Below are 24,861 nucleotides of genomic sequence, written 5' to 3' on the forward strand. Positions count from 1 at the left end.
CCTCGCCATCTAGTGGCTGTTTTCCAAATCGCACTAGAGTGTCGCCTCTTGGTGATTCTATGCTCTTTGATAGGACGAAAGAGAAATTAATCTGTAAAAATGTTTTAACATCAGAACAATTAAGAAATCAATGTGTGGAGGAGTAATCATGATTTTCACTCATGAAAACATTTGGTTATTCTGACCAATTGTCATTTTCTGAAATAAAAAAAATTTATTCACTAAAGCAAAAGGTCTCAGAACTTCATAGAATGAATGAAAGTTTTACTCAAACCCATGCCTAATAAATCCAAAGAAACCAGCTATTTTCAGTGGTCTTCTCACTATCTTTGTGATTATTTGTAAAACTAATGGTTGGAGAGTAAATTTAATTAGTTCTGATTTAATAATCATTGTTATCGTTATCTGCATCCTTTCGCATTTACATAAAGAATGGTATAGACTGGCCGACGCAGTGGCGCAGTAGGTAGTGCTGTCGCCTCACAGCAAGAAGGTCGCTGGTTCGAGTCTCGGCTGGGTTAGTTGGCGTTTCTGTGTGGAGTTTGCATGTTCTCCCTGCGTTCGCGTGGGCATCCTACAGGTGCTCCGGCTTCCCCCACAGTCCAAAGACATGTGGTACAGGTGAATTGGGTAGGCTAACATGTTTGTAGTGCATGAGTGTGAATGAGTGTGTGTGTGGATGTTTCCCAGAGATGGGTTGCGGCTGGAAGGGCATCCGCTGCATAAAAACGTGCTGGATAAATTGGCGGTTCATTCCGCTGTGGCGACCCCGGTTTAATAAAGGGACTAAGCCGAAAAGAAAATGAATGAATGAATGAATGAATGTTATAGACTGAGCTTCCTAAATCAACAAAATCTCTCTGGCTTTAATATTTCCTGATAAAACGTGGAAAAAAATCACACCCAATATAGCAAAGACTAAGTGTCAGCACAAACATTTACATAAATGATGTGTTTTTCACAAGCAACATGACGGTGTGTGACATTTCCAAACACTGGACACATGGACACACAGATGTAAGCTCTTATCAAAAACACAAGCCATGCGATTAATTATAATAAATCCAAATGAAATCAACTGCACTGTGGATTAATTTCCTGTCAGCTACTGACAAAAGCAACAAACACTTTCAGACAAAACCGAAAATTGTGAATCGTATCATGAATGTGATTTTTGAGCCTACGAATCTGATGCCATCAGGGCCAATGCTGAATTACTTGAATCTCTGTCTTCTCCGTAGCTGGATGTCCAATAGTAATGTCTGCGTAAACCATGAGATGCCTCTGCCAAAAAAACATGACCGTCCACCTCATAGGGCGAAACATCTGTGTGCTCCTCCAACAGTCGCCCGCTGCTTATCAGCTCAGAGAAAGCCTGATTATAAATGCAGAGAAAACATCAAGACATCCGAATGTCCTTTTGTGATTTAAAATGCGAAAATCTGCGGAATCTCACCACACAAACTGGCTCCTCATGCTTGTTCCCCCAGATGTAAATGTGTGTGAGGTGGGAGTTTGCTCTCATTGCTGTGTTGAGGGACATTAGACCTTCTTTTCTGATTTTGTTGCTGGTAACAGACAATCTAGGAGGCAAAAGGCAAAAACATTTATATAATCTGGACAGCATGAAGAAAGGAGATTAACAGAGGACACTAACGCTTTGAGTTTGCTGTGTGGCAGCTTGATAGCTTCACTTAGATGTATTGCACCGTCATCCTCAATGCGATTGAAAGAAAGATCTAGAATCTCCAATGAGCAATTTTGTTTCAAAACCTCTGATAAGTGTTTGGCCCCGTCCCGTGTAATTCTGTTACTGAAAGAGAAAAACACAAAAATGGTAATTTCTACGGGCCCATAACCACCATAGACATTAAGCAAGAAGAGTGAGGAAAAAGTATTGAACACATCATGTTTTTATCCTGGGAACAATATTTCTAGAGGAGCTGGTGACATGGAATTGCTTCTGATATGGAGAATGAAGTTACATGCATTGCTGAGGTGTGATTTTTTATTTATTTTTATTTTTTTCACAGAGTGTAAAAATCTTGATGGTTCTATTGGTCATCTCTCTCAAATCTGATCTTTATTTTGTATTTTCTATTGGATTTAAGTCAGGTGATTGGCTGGGCCATTATTCATTCATTCGTTTTCTTTTCATCTCAGTCCCTTTGTTAATCAAGGGTCGCCACAGTGGAATGAACCCCCAACTTATCCAGCATATGTTTTACGCAGCGGATGCCCTTCCAGCTGCAACCCATCACTGGGAAACACACACACACACTCTCTCATTCACACACTACGGACAATTTAGCTTACCCAATTCACTGGGCCATTATAGACACTGATTTTCTTTCTCTGAAAGCATTTGAGAGTTTCCTTGGCTGTGTTTTGGATCATTGTACGGCTGAAATGTCCACCCTGGTTTCATCTTCATCATCCTGATCATGTAGATGTTGGACTGAAGCAGCTGATATTCATTTACAGTGATGAAGGGCAGAGGGTTGCTGAGTAACTACTAAGAGATTTTAGCTGCTGTCTGGACTTTGACTGCCTTTCAACACCTCCCTTTCTTCATGTGTTTAATACTGTTTCCCTGTGTTATTATATTTTATTACACATAACTTAATATGTAAACTTATTTGATTTTTTTTTTTTTTACATATATGGATTCCTTGTCTGTTTGTTACCAACATTATGTGAAAAAATTTCAAGTTAACAAGTTTTCGGAGAAAAATTATGACTTGTTCAACACTTTTTTTTGATGTTGCTATGTTGTTAGAACCATACCTTTTAAAGGTCTTGTTTGCTGGAGGGGTGAATTAAGACTGTTTCATGCAATGCATAACTGATTGTGACAACATAAACATGGTATGATTTTCAAAGCACATAAGTATATAGTGCTTATATTATTAGAAAAATTAATTTATAAGATTCTGATTATTACAAAAGTCCTGTTTTTTCATGAGTTTTCTTTCATTTTTCATTTAAAGTTTACCCAAAACATTCTAATTCTGTTACTCACCCTCACCGGTCCAATCCCCTGAGACCTTATCTTCATAATCACAAACGAAGATATTTTAAATTAAATCCAAGAGCTGGAGCGTTTCAAAGCCGGGTTGATCAATGAATCCATCAGTGGATCTCTCATATCAGCTTCTAGACATGTAAGACTACATATCTGTTGAGCATGTGAGCACAACTGCTAATCAGCTGTGTTTCAGAATGGGCTCAAATTGTTTGTCGGAAATGGACGTTTTTTTTTTAAATTTCAGTACTGATTGGTGCCAACCCTAGCAAAAACAAATTTCTTCCCTAATGTCGGGTCAGGGTGTTCATTTACTAGAGGAAATATGATGCTTGCGTTTCGAGCTGCTGACCCATAGTAAATGTGCATCCTGACCTGACGCGGTAGAGAAGATATAGGCAAACAAAATTGCTCCTGGTGCTTCATTTGATTACATTTAAAGCACTGAAGTTACATGGAATGTTTTGACAATATTATTGTATCCTTTTTTGAACCATTACGGGACTTTTCATTCTATGGAGTTGTCAGAGAGCTCTTGGATTTTATCTAAAATATTTTGTGTAAATTTGAGTTCCGAAGATGAACAAAAGTCTCAGGGAATTGGAACAACATGAGTGACTAGTAACACAATTTTCATTTTTGGCTGAACTAATCCGTTAAATCTTGCACATATACTTTGCAGCATAACAGCAGAATCTTAGCTGATCTCTGCCATTAAGAAAATACAATAAAAGGATCATTAAAAGTCCAGAAAATGTTGTTATTATACTTTTAAAGTTTGCCCAGCTGCAAATTTAACTTTAACTGTATGAACAAACAGCCATGACATTATGTGGTAAAAACTTCCATTGCTTTCCACAGTCCCTCATACAGATTTTGAAAGATATTGGGGTGAGAAAATGATTGCAGAAATACCATTTTATATGTGCGTGTGTGTGTGTGTGTGTGTGTGTGTGTGTGTGTGTGTGTGTGTGTGTGTGTGTGTGTGTGAACTATCACTTTTAAGATCATAAATTAGAGTTGTGTGCATGAGTCTATACCAGCAAAGATCCAAGTAGCGTAGAGAGATGTTTCTTTTCAATGCTTCACATAGTGTCTCCACACCAGTATCAGTCATGTCATGCTTTCCCATGTGCAGCTCCTTCAGAGTGTTATTCCCCACCAGCATCTGGGCCATATGGACTGTCGTTTCCTCCTGTTGTTTAAGTTAGGCTTACTTTTAACATATTTCACCAAATAAATCAATTGTAGAGTGGGTATATGCTGAAAACATACCTGAAGACTGAAAAGAAGCGGTCGGCTAACATTAATGGCACAGACTCTTTTGTTGTTCATCAGAACAATGGCAAATGCTATAACACTCTGTGTAGCCTAGTGAATAAACACATTACTTTGATTCAAATGTAGATTACCTTTATTTTGTGGTTATATTTCTGTGGTAACTCACCAGATCACAGTCTGAGACGTCTACTTCTTCTAAAGTAGCGTTGATTTGAAGCATGGCAGCTAGCTGCATTGCACCTTGGTTTCCAATCTTATTTCCCGTCATTCTGAGTGTCTTCAAAGTAATATTTTTCTGTACAATTTAAAGAAATGGCATGCATTTTAAATCTATTTTAAAACAAATGTAGATATCCATGAATTTAAGTCAGCCACACTTACATGCAAACTTTTTGCTATCACTTCTGCACCATCAGCTTCAATGTTATTACACATTAGATCAAGAGACTGCAGGGACTTACTATCCTGTTAAAATACATACCAGAAACGTTGGTTAAAAGTAAACAAACAAAAAGAAGCTCATGTAAAGCATTTTGTAACTCTCTGATGGTTTTACATACCTGAATGAGGTGTGCAATATGAACAGCTCCTTTATCTGTGATACAGTTGTATCTAAGGTCTAAACCTGCGATTAAATTTAGTTACAGTTGAAAATAATACTTTACAGATACTTGATATGGAGTGTGGACACAAGACATCACACATTCACATAGATATCTACACCAGATATTGCTGAGCATGCATCAGTAGCGCCGACACATTTGTACACACGTTTGTAGGACAAATGTCATTCAACAGCACTTAGTCAAGACTAAAGCCAACGTGAAGATGCTGGACTTTAGCGTTGTGTACAGGTGTCATAACAAGCAAACAAAGAAAACAAAGCACAAAGGCAGAAGATTTCATAGGTAAGATTGTTACGAACTTTTGTGCTAAACAAGTATTGGTAATAATACAGTCTCTTACTGCACTCACCATGAGGCAAAGCAGCACCAACTTGCAGTAAATGCACTAGGCTTATGCTAGTTTTGTTGAATAAAATAAGCAAACAATGTAAATGAAATATGACAACAAGATGCTGCTGTGCTAGAAACTTTTATTATTGTCGGCTAAGCGAATGAGTCATTCATAACGGAGATTCATTATGAGAGGAGAGGGGGTGTGCTTCAGGACATGGATTAGATCAAATTTTTTAGGGAGAGAGATAATATATTTCCATGCACTCAAACACATGCTCTTTCTCAGCAATGCCCGTGCAGTCACTTATCCATTGTTGGAGACAAGTAATGTAAACGTATAATTTTCATAATTTAAATAAATATTTGCATACTGACCACCGGGAAAACTCCAGATCATAGATATATGCATATGTGTGTATATCTCTGGCTCCGGATGGCCAGTCCTCCACTGCACCTTGGTCCCACATTCATTTCAAAGGAGCGCTACATTGTACTAAAATGGCAGCTCTATTGACGCATTCCTTCCAATAGACAACAATAGTGTACATCTAATGTATATATCTATGACACATTCATGTCATTATTTCTGCCACAGAATAGTTAAAGATAAAGGTTTTTGCAAAAATGTTTATCTCGCATACCTGAGTTTTTGAAACTTAATTAATTTTTTGATGATCTGATAATCGTTTTAACAGACTCAATTGTGTTGGTTAATTAATTATATATGCTTTTGCTGAATCCATCAGTTCATTTTATTTTTATAACAATAAAAATAGTTGTTATATTGTCTGAACTACATTACCCATAATGCTGTAGAGAATTTCCACCAATCAGAGAAGTGCAACAAGCAAAGCACCAAAAGAAATTTTAGCTCCACCCACTCCCGTGAAGCATCAGATATATTATGTAACAACTAAGTCTATCTACACTCTCAAAATATTGTATACATTTGGTAAATTTGCAGTAAACATAAAAATATATATTTTATATACCAAATCAATCACTTTACATAATAAGTTTTATATTTATTTGCCATTTTAATTTAATAGTTCTTTACATTGCTACATGGTATTGTAGATCTCTTATCTAAGCCTTGTGCATTTGTTTGTCAGATTTTGTATATACCTTCTTGCTTCAAATCATACTATAACAAAGACTTTGGATCCTTATGAGAACAATTGTCTCTAAATCTGTTTATATTTTGCCATTTCATCTTCAAAACTGGCTGTTGTAAGAAAATCTGAGATAAAACCTCAGAACTTTGAAACTTAAAGTCAGAATGGCAAGATAAACTCATTGTGTTTAGTTTTTGTACCTCATAATGTTTACACTTTTTCTCTCAGTCACAAATAGTAAAAAGAATTGCAAATGAAAATGTCCACATTTACGTATTTTTACTGTGGCGTAAACTTGTCAGAATAAAGCTGTAAATATTTGTAGTAGTTTATGATCTTCATGTCAACCTGAACTTGTTCTAAGTAGAAAGAGTTAATATTTACCTTTTATAGCCGAATTTCCTTCGAGTGTTTTTGTCAAGACCAGCATATCGTCATCTGTCAGTCTGGCTCTAGGTTGATCATTGCCGGCTAGTTTGAGACAGCAATCACTGCAAAATAAAATACAATTTCGCAACAGAGACGAAATGGCTGCTCACACTTTATATATTTAAACAATTTTAAAACCAACCTGTTTCTGTTGTTCTCCAAGACTTCCAGAACAGAGGCATTTTTGGGCTGCTGAAGTTCAGCGCATACAGATAAATATCGCTCCATCAAGTCCTCCATGTTTAACGCTTTGAGTTGGCATGGCAACAAGATACTAAAATAAAGCTCATCTGCGCGATGGCGACATCTTCAGGCTGATGACAATTTGGGTTTTCTTAACATTTTTCCACGATTTAATCTTTTTGGGTAACAGCAATTTAAATGCAAAAAGAATTATAACAGATATAATTAGAAGAAAAAACATTAGTTGACAAATCCTAAAATAATAATAATTATTTTAAATCTTGATATTTTGACACTATTTCAGACATTTCCAGTCTGGTTTTGGCTGGTCAGACAAGAAGACCAAAACCCCTCTAAAACCAGGTTGGTTTTAGACCAGCTTAAACCAGGTTTTAGCTGGTCGACCTGCCTGGATTTATAGGCGTTTTTGCCATTTCCAGGCTCGTTTCAGCCTGACCAGACCAGGCTTGAAATATCTGAAACCACCTTGGAAATGACCAAAACTCCTCTAAAACCAGCCTAACCTAGTTTAATCTGTTTTTTTTTTTAGCAGGGTATCCTTCAAATCAATGGCGTTTACCTACGTCAGCAAGATGCTATCTAAAATATAATAAATAGCATGTTTACTTATTACTTTAATGATTTAAAGTAGCCTACAAATCAGAAAGTTTTCAGTATCATTTGTACATAAATAGATCTATCACTCTGACTTAGTGAAACATTTCACACGTTTTTTTTTAAATTTGTATTAATTGGTTTTGATTGTATATGCTGTCAGTGACTATAAAATCACTTTTGTAAATTGTATTGTTGACAAATGTATACAGAAATATATTGAGGAGTGAGTTATGACTCTTAAAATTGAAAAGAATGACAAAATAAATTATTCAGGGAGAAGCAGCCTTCAAAGTAGCATTGCACTTATAATAAAACAATAATAAACAGCTTGCTAAAATATTTAAAATGTATTAGTACATACAAATAAAAAAAAAATACAGTTTCTGAATTTAAATGGTCAAAATCAAATAAATAAAAAATATTTGTTACTGTTTATTAATACTCAGTGGATCAATTCTTTATATATATATATAAAGTAAAAAATAATATCAAATTAACTGAAAAGATACCAAAAAGAGAAACAAGAACCTACAAGAGGAACGAAAACTTACCCTTTTTGTACCATCACAATATTATAAAGAAACTAACACTAAATCTTGAGGAAGACTTACTATTGGTCTTCAATAATGTCATCAAATCAATTATTTTTAAATATACATCAACCACAACAATTACACCATACGTGAGATGATTTATTATAAAAGTTGCCCAGTAGAGCATCTGAATAATTTCACATCGTTATGAAACAGGTCAGAGGCTGGGTCAAATATATATATATATATAACATTATAGCTATTTACACATCATACTTCTAAAAGACACAGTTGAAAACATCTGAAGGACCTGTAAAGCATATAGACGTACAGTCTTTTTAATTAAATACAAAAAGCCTCATTAAACATTTGAAACCGAAATGCTTCTCCTTTTATAATTACAGCTTAACCCAAATCTGGCCTTCCCTTCATTTCAGAAAACAAATCTGTACACTCAGAAATAAAGGTACAAAATCTGTCACATTTTTGTTCCTAACAGGCCCTTAAAAGGTACATTTTAACAGCCAAAAAGTACAAATGTGTACCTCATAGTAACCTAAAGGTACAAAAGTGTATTCTAAAGCAGTGTTTTTCAACCACGTTCCTGGAGGACCACCAGCTCTGCACATTTTGCATGTTTCCTTAAACACCCCGATTATCAGCTCATTAGCAGAGACTGAGAGACCTGTAATAGGTGTGACAGATAAAGGAGACATCCAAAACATGCAGTGCTGGTGGGCCTCCAGGAACGTGGTTGAGAAACACTGTTCAAAAGCGATGTTTCCCAACTATGTTCCTGAAGGCACACCAACAGTTAACATTTTCAACCCCTCCATAATCAAAACACCTGGATCAACTCAGAGCATTAGAACAGACTCCAAATCCAGAAGTGAATAGATTAGATCAGGGGTCTCAGCTCTGCAAAGTTTAGTTCTAACTCTAACTAAACACACCTGATCTTACTAATTGAGTACTTCAGGCTTGTTTAAAACCTACAGGCAAGTGTGTTGAAGCAGGGTTAGAACTAAACTGTGTAGGGCTGCAGCCGTGTAGGAACTAAGTTTGACACCCCTGGATTAGATAAAGGAGAGATCCAAGGTAAGTACTGTTGGTGTGCCTTTAGGAACAGAGTAGGGAAACACTGCTCTAAAGGGGTCCAATTTTCTACCTTTATTTCTTAGTGTGTGTATAAGTGATCCAAATTATGTTCTGAATAAAAAAAAACAAAGGAGAGAATCTCATCTCCACACACACTCGCAACAGAGTTTATCATTCACAAGCTTAGAAAACAAGACGGATGGAGAACACAGATTTAAAACGTAAGTAAAAGCTGATGTTTATTTATTTAATCGATGGTCTGAACGATGACGATCTGCGTGTGCTCCATCTCAGCGGTGGCTGGGATCTCGTACTGCTCCACCACGTAGCTCACCTGCTCTCCGGATTCTCCGTGCTGGATTAGCATCGGGGCTTCGGATGCCTCTGCGTGCTGGAATATCATGGAGGGCTCGCTGCCGTCTGCGTGCTGGATGATCATCTGAGGCTCCGCCGACTGCTGGATGATGAGGGATGCTTCTGGAGGCAAAATGGGCAGTGGAGGCTCAATCTGGATTTCGTGGTCTTGCGAATCGACAAGAGCTGAACGCACACGTGCGATCAGGCCCTGGTGGTCAATTGGGATGTTGAGGGGACACTGCGTAGGGTCGGTTTTGGAAGTCTGGGTCGTCTCTAGCTCTGGAACGACTGCAAAATGGTTTTAAAAATACATATTTAGATTACTTTAGTTCCGAATATCTTTTAAAAAGAACTTAAAGGGGACCTATTATGTAAAAATCACTTTTATAAAGGGTTTGACCACAGTTGTATGGCAAAAGACTGTGAATTTAACCAGCTTCTAATTGTAAAAAAAATTATTAATTTAAATTTTTTATAATCACACTTGATAAAAATAGTCTGCAGAAACACTTTCATTGACATTCATCCTTTGTACATGTCATCAGAAGGGGAAAGTTCCACACTAGTGACGATCTCTCCCTCAAATCTTGTTTTTGAACCTGCCACTATGCTGACACAAAGGCATTTGTAGCTCCGCCCTTCTTTAAAAAAAAAAAAAAAAAAGAGCACAATTTCATTTGAATTTAAAGCGCCAGTCACCCAAATAGCATCATTTTTAATAGTCCGGTAAATCTTCGAATTGATTTTAAAATACTACTCACTTTCAAGGCACTTCATAATCTTGCTCCTCAATATCTCACCAAACTTCTCCATATTCATATTCTCTCTTCCCCTGGATCTGAGCAGTGATAGTCTTCACACTTTTACATCTGATCTCAAGACCCATCCTTTTAAGCAGGCTTTCTTTTGACTATTTTTTATCATGTTATTTTATACTCACGATGTGTTTGTACCTGCAACTCCTTACATGCATTTATAATCTTTTTTGGCAATGTTTTAATCATTGTTTTAATTAGTTCTGTTATGGCTGTTGATGCTTGTTGTAAGATGTCCTTGGGTGTCCAGAAAGGCACCATTTACAAATAAAATGAATTGATAGAACTGTGCTACAAATAATACATATACATAGTGAAAATTGGTTGAGAGGTACGTTTGGTTTTGTGCACTTTAATCCATCATGAAAATAACAATATGCTTGCTATTTTAAGCCAGTCCTTATTATGTTAAGCACAGTTATTGTGTTTAGATTAAGAATGATTCATAATTGGACAAACAAATACTATGGAGTCAATGGTTACCTGTTGCATATATTTTTCTAAGTAATTTACTGTCTTTAAAGAAACTGATTTGGAAAATGTCAAGCATTAATTAAATGATGACAGAATTGCAATTTTTGGTTTAACTAGCGCTTTAAATTGGCATTAGCATTATAAACTTGTCAGTGGCCACATCTCTTTTGAGTTCAGTGTTTTTCAAAATAATAATATTTATTATTTTATTTTCTCTTTGTATTCAATTCAGTACAATAATTTTCAACATCTGTAATATTGCTGCAGCAAGACTTATTCTGAGATTTTTTAAAGGGTTTTGCATGGTCAGTTTAAAGTAGTTAGTAATAATATATAATATGTAACAACAACATGCAATCAATGTAATAAAGTAATAATTCAAGTCTTTTCATTTTTAATGGTTAAACTGTGAGGAGAATAATACCATCGCATTGTATAGTTTAAAAAACAAACACTTTACAGTTTAACAGAAGTAACTCCCATAATTCATGAAAAGCATCATGGGGTGTAGGAAAGTAGATAATAGAAAAGAACAGACAAGAAAGTATTTAACACCTACCATTGTGTTTCAAGATGCTGTGCTTCTTCAAGCTGTATATGTCTGAAAATATGATTCCACACAGATTACAAATCACTTTTCTTGCTCCTACAAGAGAAAAGACAAAGATAAATGTGTTTTGTCTAAAAAAAGGTTGAAATATTTCTAGGGCTGCATGATGTTGACACTGTGGTTTACAAAATGAAATATAGAAAATGTTCACCAGATGATGACAATGGCCAAAAATAAAAATATAAAATCAACAATTCTAGAATGAATGAGGTGGCTTTTGTTGAGGAATGAGGTGGCTTTTGTTGAGGAAAGCAAATTAAAATAATTAAAATACAAATAATAGTAATAATTCTTAACTTCAAGTTCAAAGATGGAGATTTTTGTTAAAGTTTTGGCCTGACTATAAACAATCCTTTTAAACATGAATTATAAAAGCTAGAAAATAATTTAATAGCTTGAAAATATTTTTTTACTGCTTTTTCTTTTTTCAATATTATTTTTAAAAGTACAAAATAAAATGCTGAAAAATACAGATTTTTATTTTTCATATTAAGCTGTAAATAAAATATTTCAAATCTGGATTTTTTTCTTTTCTTTTTTTAAAGGTGCAAGATAAAAATTATTTTAAAACAGGAAAATCCATTTTTACCTGACACATGCTTTGTGAAAAAGTGGTGCTACTAAAAAGCCTGTAGTGTATCTATTTAAATGATTAAACCGCAGAAAGTATTAAACAAGAATGCGATTTAGGTTTTATTTCTAAATATCATTATTAATTCTAAACATTCTTAATTTGAAAAGTCATCAAAAAGAAAACCAAATTTACCATTGTGGACATCCATATGTTTCCGAAGTTCACCTGCAGTTAGGCAAGGCTTTCCGCAATCCAAGCATATATATGGAGTCACTCCTAAAACATAATAAATGTATGCATCACTTAAAATAAGCTAGTGGTGTTGACATGTTAGTAAATGACTTTAGAAAATGAAGATTCTTCTGCACCACAAACCCACCGGTGTGTTTCCTGTTGTGTGCGATGAGCGAGCTGGACACGGCGAAGGCCATGCCGCAGGTGTCACAGATGTATGGTTTTTCTCCAGTGTGTCTTCGCTTGTGATACATTAGAGTACTGGCCTGAGTGAAACGCTTCCCACATTCTCCACATTCATACGGCTTCTCACCACTGTGCTTCCTAAAAGAAAACAGCAAAAACAAGAACTTTATACATGCGTTTTATTTCTCTTATTTATTATTGATATTTGTGCAAATCAGATTTTCCAGTAGACAAAATTCTGACTAAATAACTTGGCAAAAATGAGTACAACCCAATGAATTGTTCATGAATTTTCTTCACACATACCGTATGTGAATTTTCAGATTGCTAGATGTGGCAAAAGCTGCTCCACAGAATTCACATTTATACGGCTTCTCTTCTCCATGATGCATGCGGCAGTGATAGACCAGCTGACACTTCTGAGCAAACCGCGCATCGCAGGACGTACAGGTGAAGGGCTTCTCTCCTGAAAACAGCACAGAACATGCATCACTCTACACTCAAAAATGACTTTTGCTGCTTGTTCAAGCTACTTACGACACAATTCTTACATTTTTTTGAGGACAACTTAATTGTGTGGAACTAGGGCTGTGCGATTAATCGGAATTTAACAGCAATTTGAAACGTTGCAATTAGCTAATCGCAAGAGGCTAAGATATGAAATATGTATTATTTAATTTCCCCCGCACAAAGCAAATGCATGCTATCGTCTGTGTTTGATAGTCTTACTAGCCAATTGAGTGAGCACACTTTCGTTCTACCCAATCAGAATTGCACAACCGAACTAGGAACGCCCACAATAAAAAACACACACAGGAAAGCGCTTACAAATGGGATGATGGCATCTGCTGCTTCAGAAGCATTAATAGATTTATAATATCAAAGAAAAACAGAACATCAGTAATACGGGAATATTTTGGTTTCAAAATCACAGACACCAAACAAAAACAGGTCATTTGTAAGAATTGTTGCCACAGCAAGGGGAAATACAACAACCAGCACCTAAAAAAGCACCACAGACGGCTATATGATTGTCTTGCTTAAAAAGTCAATTAAAAGTATTGCCAGTGAGTCAGTGACACTCAATCGAGTAGCAAGCAACAGCAATGTATAATTTCAGAGTTGTTTCAGCCATGTTAGTTCTGCATTTTTATAATTAGGTTTTTTTTTGTTTTTAAAATAAGCTACACTATCTCCCTAATTTGAGTTCAGCATGTCTACAGAAAAATAATGTCATTTCTATTTGTGTTTACGGTTTGCTCTAGAGAAAAATGAGCATTTCATTTCTGAATACTTAAAAACAAATTTGAATAAATGTTTAAGTTATTATTTTTTCTGTTCCTTTAACCAAATCTCGCTGTCAGCATCAGGAATGCAGCTTCTCTCGATTGTTTTAATAAACTTCTCAGGACTCACCTTTACACTGTTGCTTTTAACTTAGATTGATTATTTTTGTCAATTTAATCATTCAATTTTATTGTTCATATTTCAGGGTATATGCAGGAATCCTAAAGGTAGTTTCAAAACCCTTTTAAAGACCTCAGAATGTTTTAAGACCTTTTCGCCACTTCGAGCTCTAATCAGTATGAAACCTTAAACCTAATAAACAGTTGTTAATAAACAGTTGTAATTAAATAAATCAATGGAGCACACCTGTGCAACTCAGATAAGCTCGGAAGAAACAAAGCTTGAAAGAATAAATTACGCTACTGTTTTCAGTGACAGGCTTCAGACACTTTAAACTCATCTATCTACAACCATGAGGACGCTAACTTACATTTTTCCCATTTTACAGTGTGTTTTGCTCTATGGTTTCACTACATGTGGAGAGCGTCACATCACCTTCCCGGGTTTGTTGCAAACTACATGGCATGACCCGGACGAAAGAGCTAGGCCGGACACGCCCGGTCCGAACCAATCACGTGGATCGAGCACGCCGTTGTTAATATAAGGAGGAAGATAAACATATGCATGCTTTCTGAGTCAAACACTTTGGACAACACTTGAACAAATTTTAAGACACGATTAAGACTTTAATAAAATTTTAAGGGCCTTAATTTTCTTATAATTGATTTATCAACTTTTAATACTTTTTAAGACCCCGCAGACACCCTGAAGTTTATTGTGGTGTTTTGCTTTACTGTTTTCCATTGTTCTGCTTTGTTACTGTTTGTTCGTGCTTTGGATCAGTGAAAAGCGCACTATAAATAACATTAATTATAATTTTTTAAGAAATAATTTTTTTGATCAAAACAGTTTTAATGATCAAGTTTGTCACTCACTTTGCAAAAAAAACACACTTCAGAGATGAAAAGCATTCACTGTGCGATAAAGTTATCAAAATAGCTTTCAAATGACCCTATAACTGAAGTTATAAAACAAAATCTCGGCGTGGGCTTTTGTTTTTGATAAGATATGATATAGTTAATAATTATCCTGAAGTGTGACATTTTCCAGAACATTATCATTTGAGCATTAACTCATTGATTACACAGATAAACAAGAGGTTCATATTGAATAAACAACATTTTACCCACAATATTGGGTTCTGTTTTGCCAATGAAAACAAAGCTGGAGCAGAACATTTTCGCATCTCGGACCACTGATGTGTTTGCTTCAAGTGAATCAATTTTGATCATGTGAATCAATGATCAAAAAGACAGCAGGTGCGTTTGGCTTCGAAGACCAATCGAAATCTGTCTTAAAGCGGTGCATGCTGGTTAGAAATTTTATCCGGATTGATTCTGCGCTGACGCCACGTGACTGTCACATGCGGCAAAGTACCGCAACAGCGCTCTGAGATCAGACGACTGATTCAGCTGGTGCAGCATCTAAAGAACAACTGCAGGAGCTGCGATGACGATACCGATATTACACGATTGGCCAAGTTCACGGCATGACAACAACCATGTATGTTTCAGCTTTATTATTGGACAATTTCTGCCTCACAAATTTCACAACAAACAACTCACTTTTTATGCCATCTCTATCTTGTACACATCATGCTTATTAAAGGACTACAAATATTTTTACTGCAGTATCATCTGTTGTTAAATGATTTGTTCATAATGACTAGATTGTTTGCATAGGTTTATTCAGCCTTTTTTATGCAGACTACTGTATTCAGCTCCATAAATGATATATTTTAGTAAATAACCTAAATATGAACTCAAATAAGTCTTACAGACTTGTAATAAAATAATTATCACCATTGATTCCGACACCCCTATAAAGCTTTCTTAACAAATTAAGTTAAAAATATATATTTTATTAAATATAAAAATATATGATTATAAAACATTTTATTTCCTGTCAACACATTTATGCAGAAATTTTAAAAGTGACATCGATATCACTTTTACCTGCCTCAAAGTAATGGAATTCCCTGCCTTTTGCACATTCACCAGATCGACTCATAGGATGGACTTTATTTCCAATTTTAAATCTCAGATCAAAACATTTTTGTTTAGGATAGCTTTTCTGATTGAATGATTATCTGGTTTAATATTATGCTGATTGTCATTTTTACTGCTTGTATTGTAATGATGTGCTTGTGATCTGCTGTAAGGTGTCCTTGAGTGCTTTGAAAGGTGCCTAAAAACAAAAGGTATTATTATTAGGGACCGAGCACCTATAGGCCCTACTGGAATTGCTTGGTTTCTTATTATTCTTCCGCTTCTGGAGAATGAATCGTGATTTTGAGGGTCTAAACATGCCCGAAAAATCACAAATCTTTGCACACGCCCCAGAAGTGGCAAAAATTTACGTTTGTTATAGGTTTCGGAAGTGGGTGTGGCAAAATGACTCGACAGCGTCGCCTATGCACATTTGACAGACTGCCCCCCGAGCTACGAATCACGCACTCATGAAAATTGGCATAGACAAACATGCCAAAACCTACAAAAAAATCTCTTGGAGCAAAATCTCAAACCTGACAGGAAGTCGGATATTTTTTACTTCCTGTGGCGAAAAAGTGGCATTTTTGCCATTTCCAAGTGTTGTATTTTAACAAACTCCTAGGGATTTTATCCGAACAACACCAAAATTGGGTTTTTCATCTAAAGGCCTCGGCGATGTTAAATTGCGAAAATCTAGAGTTTTCGTCGAAGGGCGTGTCCATGGCGGCCTCTCTAACTTTGATGATTCGCCACGATACAGGAATTTGTTATAACTCAGGCATGCATTTTTTGATCTGCCTCAAAATTCACACGCTTGATAAGAATCCTGTTTATATGCCAAAATCCAGATACAGTTATAGCGCCACCTGCTGGCAACAGCAAATCATTTGTGTTTTACAGTGTAACAAACTCCTCCCACAAATTTTATCATATCAGCACCAAATTTGAGTGGTGTTATCTGAAAGCTTTAGCGATGATACATTGTGAAGATCCAGAGTTTTTGCCGAAGGGCGTGTCCAAGGCGGCCTGCTTCGCCATGGAACAGGAAGTACTTATAACTCAACCACATCATGTCCGATCTGCCTGAAACTTCACATTCAATAAGATTCCTCGCCTGATGACATCTACATGCCAATATTGAGCCACAGTCCTAGCGCCACCTGCTGACAGAAGGAAGTTTGGCTTAAATCTGTGTTTTTCTCTAATCTCTAAATATTATTGAGGCTACCAGGCGGCGGTGAGCCCGGGTCCGAGGTCCCTTTCATCGCTGCTTGCAGCTTTAATTATTATTATTATTATTATGATGTACCTGCTCTTTCTAGGAAATTTCTACTTAAAGTGTAGCTCATTTATTTTGGTCTTTTTGTTCAATCTTTTTGGATTGAAATGCTTTTTAAAAATGCTTTCATTATCCAAAATAATCTGAATCATTGTTTAACACTTAATCAAAACACCTTGTTTTAGTTTTATATCTATAAATGTAAATAAATGTAAACCCCTTTTTAGCATATTCAACCACATACTATTCAACATCTAGTAGCCTAAAGACTGATGTTTCAACTCCTAGACTTTGTGCTTATTGTTTTGTGTTTAATAGGCCTATTCGTGGATATTTATTTCCTTTTTATGCGCCCTCTCGTTTTTCCCGTTTTTCGCATGCATTTCTTAAATAGGATACTTAAATTTAATTAATAATTCCCTTGTTTAAAAATAAACTACAGTTTGTAAAGACTGTATGCTGCTTTATTTGTACTGTAAATATTTTGTTGTTATTGCATTAAATACATAAATGACCATGCCATGTAAATCGGTCATCATGACAACGGCAACTTTGAGCCCCGAAGTGTTCGGCTTGATGGCTCAGTTTTCAAATCTGCCCCCACCTGCACTCGGCTAATCTCGTAGATTGCCAGCTGCAGCCGTGCTTCATGTCGAACGCACCTAGCAACTTACATGGTTTCTAAATGAATCAGTGGTTTTGAGCAAATCGTTTGAATGAACAATTCAATGAATCACTCATTAAATAGATAGTTCATCCAAAATGTCCAAATGATACCAAACCTTTATGAGTTTCTTTCTTCTGTTGAACACAAAAAATATATTTTGGAGAATGTTGGAAACCTTTAACCATTAATTTCCATAGTGTTTGTTTTTCCTACTATGGAAGTTAATGGTTGCAGGTTTACAACATTTTTAAAATATCTTCATTTGTGTTTAACAGCAGAAAGAAACTCAAACAGGTTTGTGACAAGTGAGGCGAGTTGATTATGACAATGTTTTCACATTTGGGTGATTTACCCCTTTAAGATGACAACTTGCCATCACCTACTGATGGTTTTACTTTCATCTTTTAATCCATGACTGGCCTAAACCAGACATCAATATACTGTTGTATTGTTCAGTGATGCTTCCTCAAGCAAGAGGCGTACCTGTGTGTATGCGCATATGTGTCTTCAGCTGGTTGCCCTGTCTGAAGGAGCGCGTGCAGAGCGTGCACTGATAGGGTTTGAGGCCCTTGTGAATGCGCATGTGCCTCCGCAAACTGCTCATCTCAGAAAACAGGTTCCCACAGATGTTACAAATAGGCCTGTGTTTGTCCTGCACCGGTTTCACTTCCTCTTCCCCTGCCCAGTCCTCGTTATCATTCTCAAACTCATCATCCATCTCGTCTTCTTCCTCCTCCTCCTCCTCCTCATCACCAGCTTGGCTCTCTTTCAGCTTTCGACTCAAGATCCTCTTTCTTTTGCTGATGCGGACGTTGTTGCCAGGATTGGACTCTGAATCTTCGGTTCCTTCTTCTGTGTGTTTCTCAGCATCCTGGCTGGTTTCTTCGCCAGCTTCTTCTCCGCTGATCTCCACTGAAAGAACAGATTCAGGATCCTCAGAAGAAACAGGCTTGCTTCGTGGTCTTCCTCTTTTACGGCCCGTTCCTTCATTGTCTTTCGTCTTTGCCGGTGCCGATCCGTCTTCAGCATTTATTGTCGCATTCTCAGAGTTTATAGTTTGGTCCTCAGTGGATACCGGTTTTATTCGTGGCCTTCCTCTGCCTCGTTTGGATGCTGTGACTTCTTCTGGGTTGCCTGTGTCATCCTTTATCTTACCGTCGTCTTCTTTACCAGTCTCCTTTTCTTGTTCTTCATCTTCTTTTTCACCTTCTTGATCTTTGTTTGCTGCTGGATCATTTTCAACATTACGAGGGTCTTCACTAGCGGTGGACAGTGGTCTAACCCTTGGACGACCTCTTGGTCTACCGGATCCTCTGCCTGTTGAGCTGCCATTTGGACTCATAGCTTGATGTGCTGGCGATTGTTCAGTGGAATCAGAACTCAAAGGCCTGACTCTTGGCCGTCCTCTCGGCCTTCCTCGACCTCTTCCCCTGCCTCTCTGAGCGCTGATGGTTTCAACCTCAAACTCATCCTCGTACAGCCTAGTTTTGGGTTTTCTCCCTCTCTTTCCAACTCTCTGCGGGGTCTGTTCGCTGGATGACCCAGCTTCATCTATTGACACGAAATCGTCTCCTGCTCTGTCTTCTCGCAGCAGCTCTCGCTCCTCCACCTCCGAGATCGGCTCTAAAGGCTCATAGTCGTCTGGGCTCAGAGGAGATCGTGGATCCTCGTATTCTGCTTTTCTCATGGGTGATCCAACATTTTTGATGTTATCTTGGGATAAAGTGCAGCGAGCCACAACCTCAGGCATGCCAAGATAAGATGCAGCTTTCTGAACGCTTTCGATTTCTTCTCTGCAGACAACGAAGCACAAATAATAATTAATATTTTACATAGAAGGAGTTAAATGTTTAGATGGTAATGATTTGTTTTATGTTTTTCCATCTTCGTATGTCCAAAATAGCATTTGTTTGATCAAAATGTAGTAAAAAATTTATATTGTGAAATATTATTACAATTTTAAACCCCTTTTTAAATAAAGTTAAAATTAAAGTTAAAGCATTCTCTTAAAAGATATTTTAATTAAGACAAACTTTTGACAGCTAATATAAATCTTGTGTGCATATATTACATGTATAATTTCATAACATAATTATAAAAATGTTATAACAACACAGTACTAAACAAATTATTTAGTACTGTATTACGATTTGCGGTAAATATGTAATATTTTTATCCTATTTAATAATGGTTATAGTCAATACTATAGTGTTTTTGAACCCTACTACAGTAAATTACTTGAATTAATGTGCTGAAGTTTTATAGTTCATATGATGCATAATGCAATAACCAAACAGAACCAAAATATTCAGTACTGCACTACGATTTAGGGTAAATAGGAAATATTTTTCCTCACTTTAAAAAGTACTATAGTAATTTATAGTAGATGCTATAGTCTTTTTGAACCATACTATAGTAAATCACTTAAAATAATGCGCTGAAGTAAGTTTTATGGTTCCTATGACAATGCCATAACCAAATAGAAACAAAATATTCAGTACCGCATTACAATTTAGGGTAAATAGGAAGTACTTTGCCCCACTTAAAAAAGTACTATAGTAATATATAGTAAATGCTATAGTCTTTTTGAACCATACTATAGTAAGGTACTTGAATTAATGCGTTGAAGTAAGTTTTATAGTTCCTTTGGAACTGCAATAACCAAATAGAAACAAAATATTCAGTATTGTATTACGATTTAGGATAAATAGGGAGTTTTTCCACACTTAAAAAAGTACTATAGTAATTTATAGTAAATGCTATGGTATTTTTGAACCATACTATAGTATGAATTACTTGAATTATTTTGTTGAAGTAATTTTATAGTTCCTATGGTATAATGCAACAAACAACTGATTCAGTATAGTGTAAATTATACTACTATAGTAAAAAGTAAATTGTACTACAGTATTTACTACAGTTTATCAGTTCACTATAGTTAATATTACAGTATGATCTATAAAGGTAAATATTTTATTTAATTAGCACAGGTTTATTTTCACAGGTGGATAAAACTACAACACAGTGTCAAATTAATATCCACTAGTACAAATAATTTTTTTAAATCCATACAAAAAATATATAGTCCATAATATAAGAAATAAGTACCATTATTTTACAGGTTTGCAAATTGATAAAACTACATTGTGTATATATATGAAGATAAATTCCCCCAAACTCACCTGTCCATATTCAGATCACCGGTGTAAATGTAAGTCAGTAGTTTTTCAAAGATGGCACTGCTCACGCTCTCAGGGTCCAAAGTTATGGTGGGATCCTCTCTTCCAGCATCAACAGACTGTGTGGAGAAATACTCACTAAAGGCTGCCAGAACATTGTGATGTGCTCGATACTGAGCCTGACCTATGGATACTGTGCAGTCACACAGAAAACTCCTCTCGCGTTGCCTCTTCAGCTGCTCCAGAAGAAACTCACTGTGAGTGATATGTGGCATGACGTGTAGAGGCAAAACCTGCAATATCAAGAACATCTAATAATTATGGCAAAACAGAATATGTGGACATTTTTTGCTATTTCCGCGCAGGATTTTGTGAAAATAAATCTGTGGATTTATGCCGAATGATTTTTGGAGTATCATTTTTAACTTATTTAATGTTTCAAAATGCAAACCCAATTAAATCCAGTTAATTGATAAAAAAGCAAGTCTCTCATATAATAGATTTACTAAAAGAAAATATTACTTTACAAACTGTATTGTAAAAAAACTATATGAACATTTTCATATTAATAATAATTCATTTTATTTATAATGCACTTTTCTCAGACTCAAAGCGCTAACAAGAGTGCCAATACACAATAAAACATGAAATCCAAAAAATACAGATAAAAAAGACAGCCTCATAAACAAGCAATTCTAAAAAGGTGAGTTTTAATAAGTTTCTTAAAACAGTCCAGGGATCTGGCGTTTCTGATGTTTGTGGGAAGAGCATTCCACAATTTATATGCACGGTGCTGAGTTTGCTACGAGGCTGAAACAAGGTGAGGCCCAAAGCAGAAGATATATAACGAGAGGAAGAGAACGTAGACATGAGATCACATATACAATCAGAAGCTGAACCATGAACCACTTTATATGTTAAAATCAAGGCAACGGGCAACCAGTGTAGCACAGGGGTATTAAATACATTTCAGCAGTTCAGTACATTCTCCTTGTGTCATTTCATTGTTCAGGGTTCATACACATTTGAACTACTAAAATTCCATGACTTTTCCATGATTTTTCCAAGACTTTTAAGTAAATTTTTATGACCTAATGTTTCAAGCAATTTCTACATATGCGTGGTAAAAAACAATATATGTTAAAATTTATTACAGCATATCGTAAAACACGCAACAATCTATTTAGTTTCAATTTATATTGATTTATTCCTTCATTTATTTTCTTTTTGTCTTAGACCCTTTATTAATCTGGGGTCGCCACAGTGGAATAAACCGGCAACTTTTCCAGTATATGTTTTACGCAGCGATTGGGAAATCACTGGGAAACATCCATACACACTTATTCACACACATACACTACGGAAAATTTTAGCTTACCCAATTCACCTATAGTACATGTCTTTGGACTGTGGGGGAAACCGGAGCAGCTGGAGGAAACCCACGTGAACACAGGGAGAACATGCAAACTCCACACAGAAATGCCAACTGACCCAGACGAGGCTCGAACCAGCAACCTTCTAACTGTGAGGCAATTGTGTTACCCACTGTGCCACCTTGACAACGAATTTATATTTATATCTCTGTAAAATTTATTTAGATAATGCTTACACCGCACTAATAATGTGAGAGTATGTGATTGGCCAATGACAGAAAAGAATTAAAGACAACTAACCTATATTTAAAGTATACAGATATCTGTTTTCTATGACTTTTCCAAAACCTTGTGGGTTTTTGTTTTCCACAACTTTTCTATATGTCAAAATTCCATGACTTTTCCAGGTTTTTTATGACCGTATAAACCCTGATTGTTATTACACAAATCAATTCTTAGATTTTATTTATTTTGTTTTATTTTTATGTTCATATTGTTTGCATTTTAACCAAAATCTGGTTTAATTCCTTGTCAACCGCTCCTTTAGAAATATTATTCACTGGAAAAAACATGATGTGTTCAATGCTTATTTTCCCCACTGTATGTATAATATTATAATAAAAATATAAAAATGGTAATATATAATTGTGAAAATAAACCTGTGAAAATTAAATTAAATATTCACAAATAGATTAAAACAAAAACACAGTTTCTTATTCATATCCACTAGCAAATATAATTTCTAAAATCTATATTTGGGAAAATACAAGTTCCATACTTTTTACAGGTTTGCAAATTGATAAAACGACACCAACACATATTACAATTATATCCAAAATCAATTTTAATTTCTATATAAACATTGTGTATATACACATGAAGATAAATTCTCCCAAACTCTGAAGCAGAACGTAAATATCGAGAGGAAGAGGATGTAGACATCAGATCACATATATAATCAGGAGCAGAATCATGAACCGCTTTATATGTTAAAATCAAGGTTTTAAAATCGATGCGTGACTTAACGGGCAACCAGTGCAATATAGGGGTAATGTGAGAACGAGATGAGGTATGAGTTAACACATGTGTGGCTGAGTTTTGAATGTATTGTAAAATCTTAAGGGAACTGGCTGGCAGACCCCCAAATAAAGTCAATATTTGTCCCCAATTAATAGTCAATAAAATTACTGAAAGTAATTAAAAAACTCCCACAAGTCTAAAGACATGTGGTATAGGTTGAATCTAATCTAATCTAATTTAATCTAATCTATAGGTGAATTGGGTAGGCTAAATTGTCCGTAGTGCATGTATGTGTGTGAATGAGTGTGTATAAATGTTTCCCAGTGATGGGTTGTAGCTGAAGGGCATCCGCTGTGGAAAACATATGCTGAATAAGTTGGCGGTTCATTCTGCTGTGGTGACCCCTGATTAATAAAGGGGCTAAGCCGAAAAGAAAATGAATTAATGAATTTAAAAACTGAATAAATATAAATTTACACAAGTAAATAAAAACACAATGATGGGCTAAAAATCTGCGGGTTTCTGTGCCCGCAGATTCCATGTGGGCCCACTTATAATGTCTGTAGAAATTAAAAATCAGGTCCACCACATGATATTCAAAGGCATTTTGTGTTCAACAGGAAAAAAGAAACATATAATAAAAGTGTATCCACTTGGAGGCGAGTACATTTTCACCTTTTTAGGAGAACTATCCCTTTTAATAACTTTACTCTTAAGTGAACTACAGCTATAATGATCGTATTTTATTTACAATAATTTTGTAAGCAGTAAACAATATTACCAAAAGAATTAACTTACCTCACGTAAATCTTTTATGGTCTGAACAACACCCAAAAACCTGTAAATGAAATGAAACACAGAAACATGTTAAAAAAAGAAAGAGAGAATATACATTTACATAATAATACTATATAAAAATAGCGCTAGTTTCAGACTTGACAACATCAGTTAAGATAAAAGTTCCCGCCCATTGCTCAAAAGTTGACTGCAATAACGAATTTGCTGACAAACTATCACCGTTAATGGGCTACTCAAAATATTATAACGCCCTCAATAATTCTAGCTGTAAAATGTACATTAAAACAGCCACATGCAATGAGCTGGGAATGAACGCGGAGAGGAATGTTTGTAATTTTGACATGCAAAACAAAGGGCTCTTATTTCGAAAATGCTCGATCCGGTAGAGCGCGAGCTGCAGTTCACAGGTCCAGTCAATGCATTACAAACACAACACCGATAATTATTTAAATTACGGGATTAATCATTATAAAGCAGAATTCGAATTTTGAAGAAAAATTCAGGTCTCACGTTATTTCGACTGTAGATTAAAATCGCTTTGCTTTGACGGCCATTTTCGAGCTCTTCAAGGGGATTTGGTCGGTGACGTCACATCCTCCCGTATGAATTCTTTCCGGTGGTTGAAGCAAACGGCAGGTGCGACCGTTAGGTGGAGC

The 24,861-nt window shown here is 35.8% G+C and overlaps 2 protein-coding genes across 2 annotated transcripts; both read right to left on the reverse strand.

Annotated features, from left to right (window-relative positions):
• Positions 1-905: 905 nt before the first annotated feature.
• Positions 906-7,049, reverse strand: lrrc34 (leucine rich repeat containing 34). Its single transcript, XM_056450878.1, has 10 exons — positions 6,952-7,049; positions 6,765-6,871; positions 4,867-4,931; positions 4,688-4,771; positions 4,473-4,601; positions 4,301-4,396; positions 4,066-4,220; positions 1,658-1,813; positions 1,457-1,583; positions 906-1,375 (listed from the first exon to the last, which is right to left on the reverse strand). The coding sequence occupies exons 1-10, from the start codon at positions 7,047-7,049 to the stop codon at positions 1,181-1,183; spliced, it is 1,212 nt and encodes a 403-aa protein (XP_056306853.1). The 3' UTR covers positions 906-1,180.
• A 1,232-nt stretch (positions 7,050-8,281) lies between these two features.
• Positions 8,282-24,798, reverse strand: mynn (myoneurin). Its single transcript, XM_056450810.1, has 9 exons — positions 24,716-24,798; positions 24,206-24,245; positions 21,018-21,307; positions 18,319-19,628; positions 12,798-12,957; positions 12,451-12,629; positions 12,264-12,347; positions 11,447-11,533; positions 8,282-9,886 (listed from the first exon to the last, which is right to left on the reverse strand). The coding sequence occupies exons 3-9, from the start codon at positions 21,287-21,289 to the stop codon at positions 9,489-9,491; spliced, it is 2,490 nt and encodes an 829-aa protein (XP_056306785.1). The 5' UTR covers positions 21,290-21,307; positions 24,206-24,245; positions 24,716-24,798; the 3' UTR covers positions 8,282-9,488.
• Between the last annotated feature and the right edge of the window lie 63 nt (positions 24,799-24,861).

Source organism: Danio aesculapii, chromosome 24 (genome assembly GCF_903798145.1).
Source record: "Danio aesculapii chromosome 24, fDanAes4.1, whole genome shotgun sequence".
Taxonomy (NCBI): domain Eukaryota; kingdom Metazoa; phylum Chordata; class Actinopteri; order Cypriniformes; family Danionidae; genus Danio; species Danio aesculapii.

Coding starts and splice junctions, on each gene's coding strand:
- lrrc34 (XM_056450878.1), bottom strand. CDS start 7,049: ATGGAGGACTTGATGGAGCGATATTTATCTGTATGCGCTGAACTTCAG. Junction 6,872..6,951: donor TTGGAGAACAACAGAAACAG/GTTGGTTTTAAA, acceptor TTTATTTTGCAG/TGATTGCTGTCTCAAACTAG. Junction 4,221..4,300: donor CGCTTCTTTTCAGTCTTCAG/GTATGTTTTCAG, acceptor CTTAAACAACAG/GAGGAAACGACAGTCCATAT.
- mynn (XM_056450810.1), bottom strand. CDS start 21,289: ATGCCACATATCACTCACAGTGAGTTTCTTCTGGAGCAGCTGAAGAGG. Junction 19,629..21,017: donor GGTGATCTGAATATGGACAG/GTGAGTTTGGGG, acceptor CGTTGTCTGCAG/AGAAGAAATCGAAAGCGTTC. Junction 11,534..12,263: donor ACATATGGATGTCCACAATG/GTAAATTTGGTT, acceptor TTTCTCTTGTAG/GAGCAAGAAAAGTGATTTGT.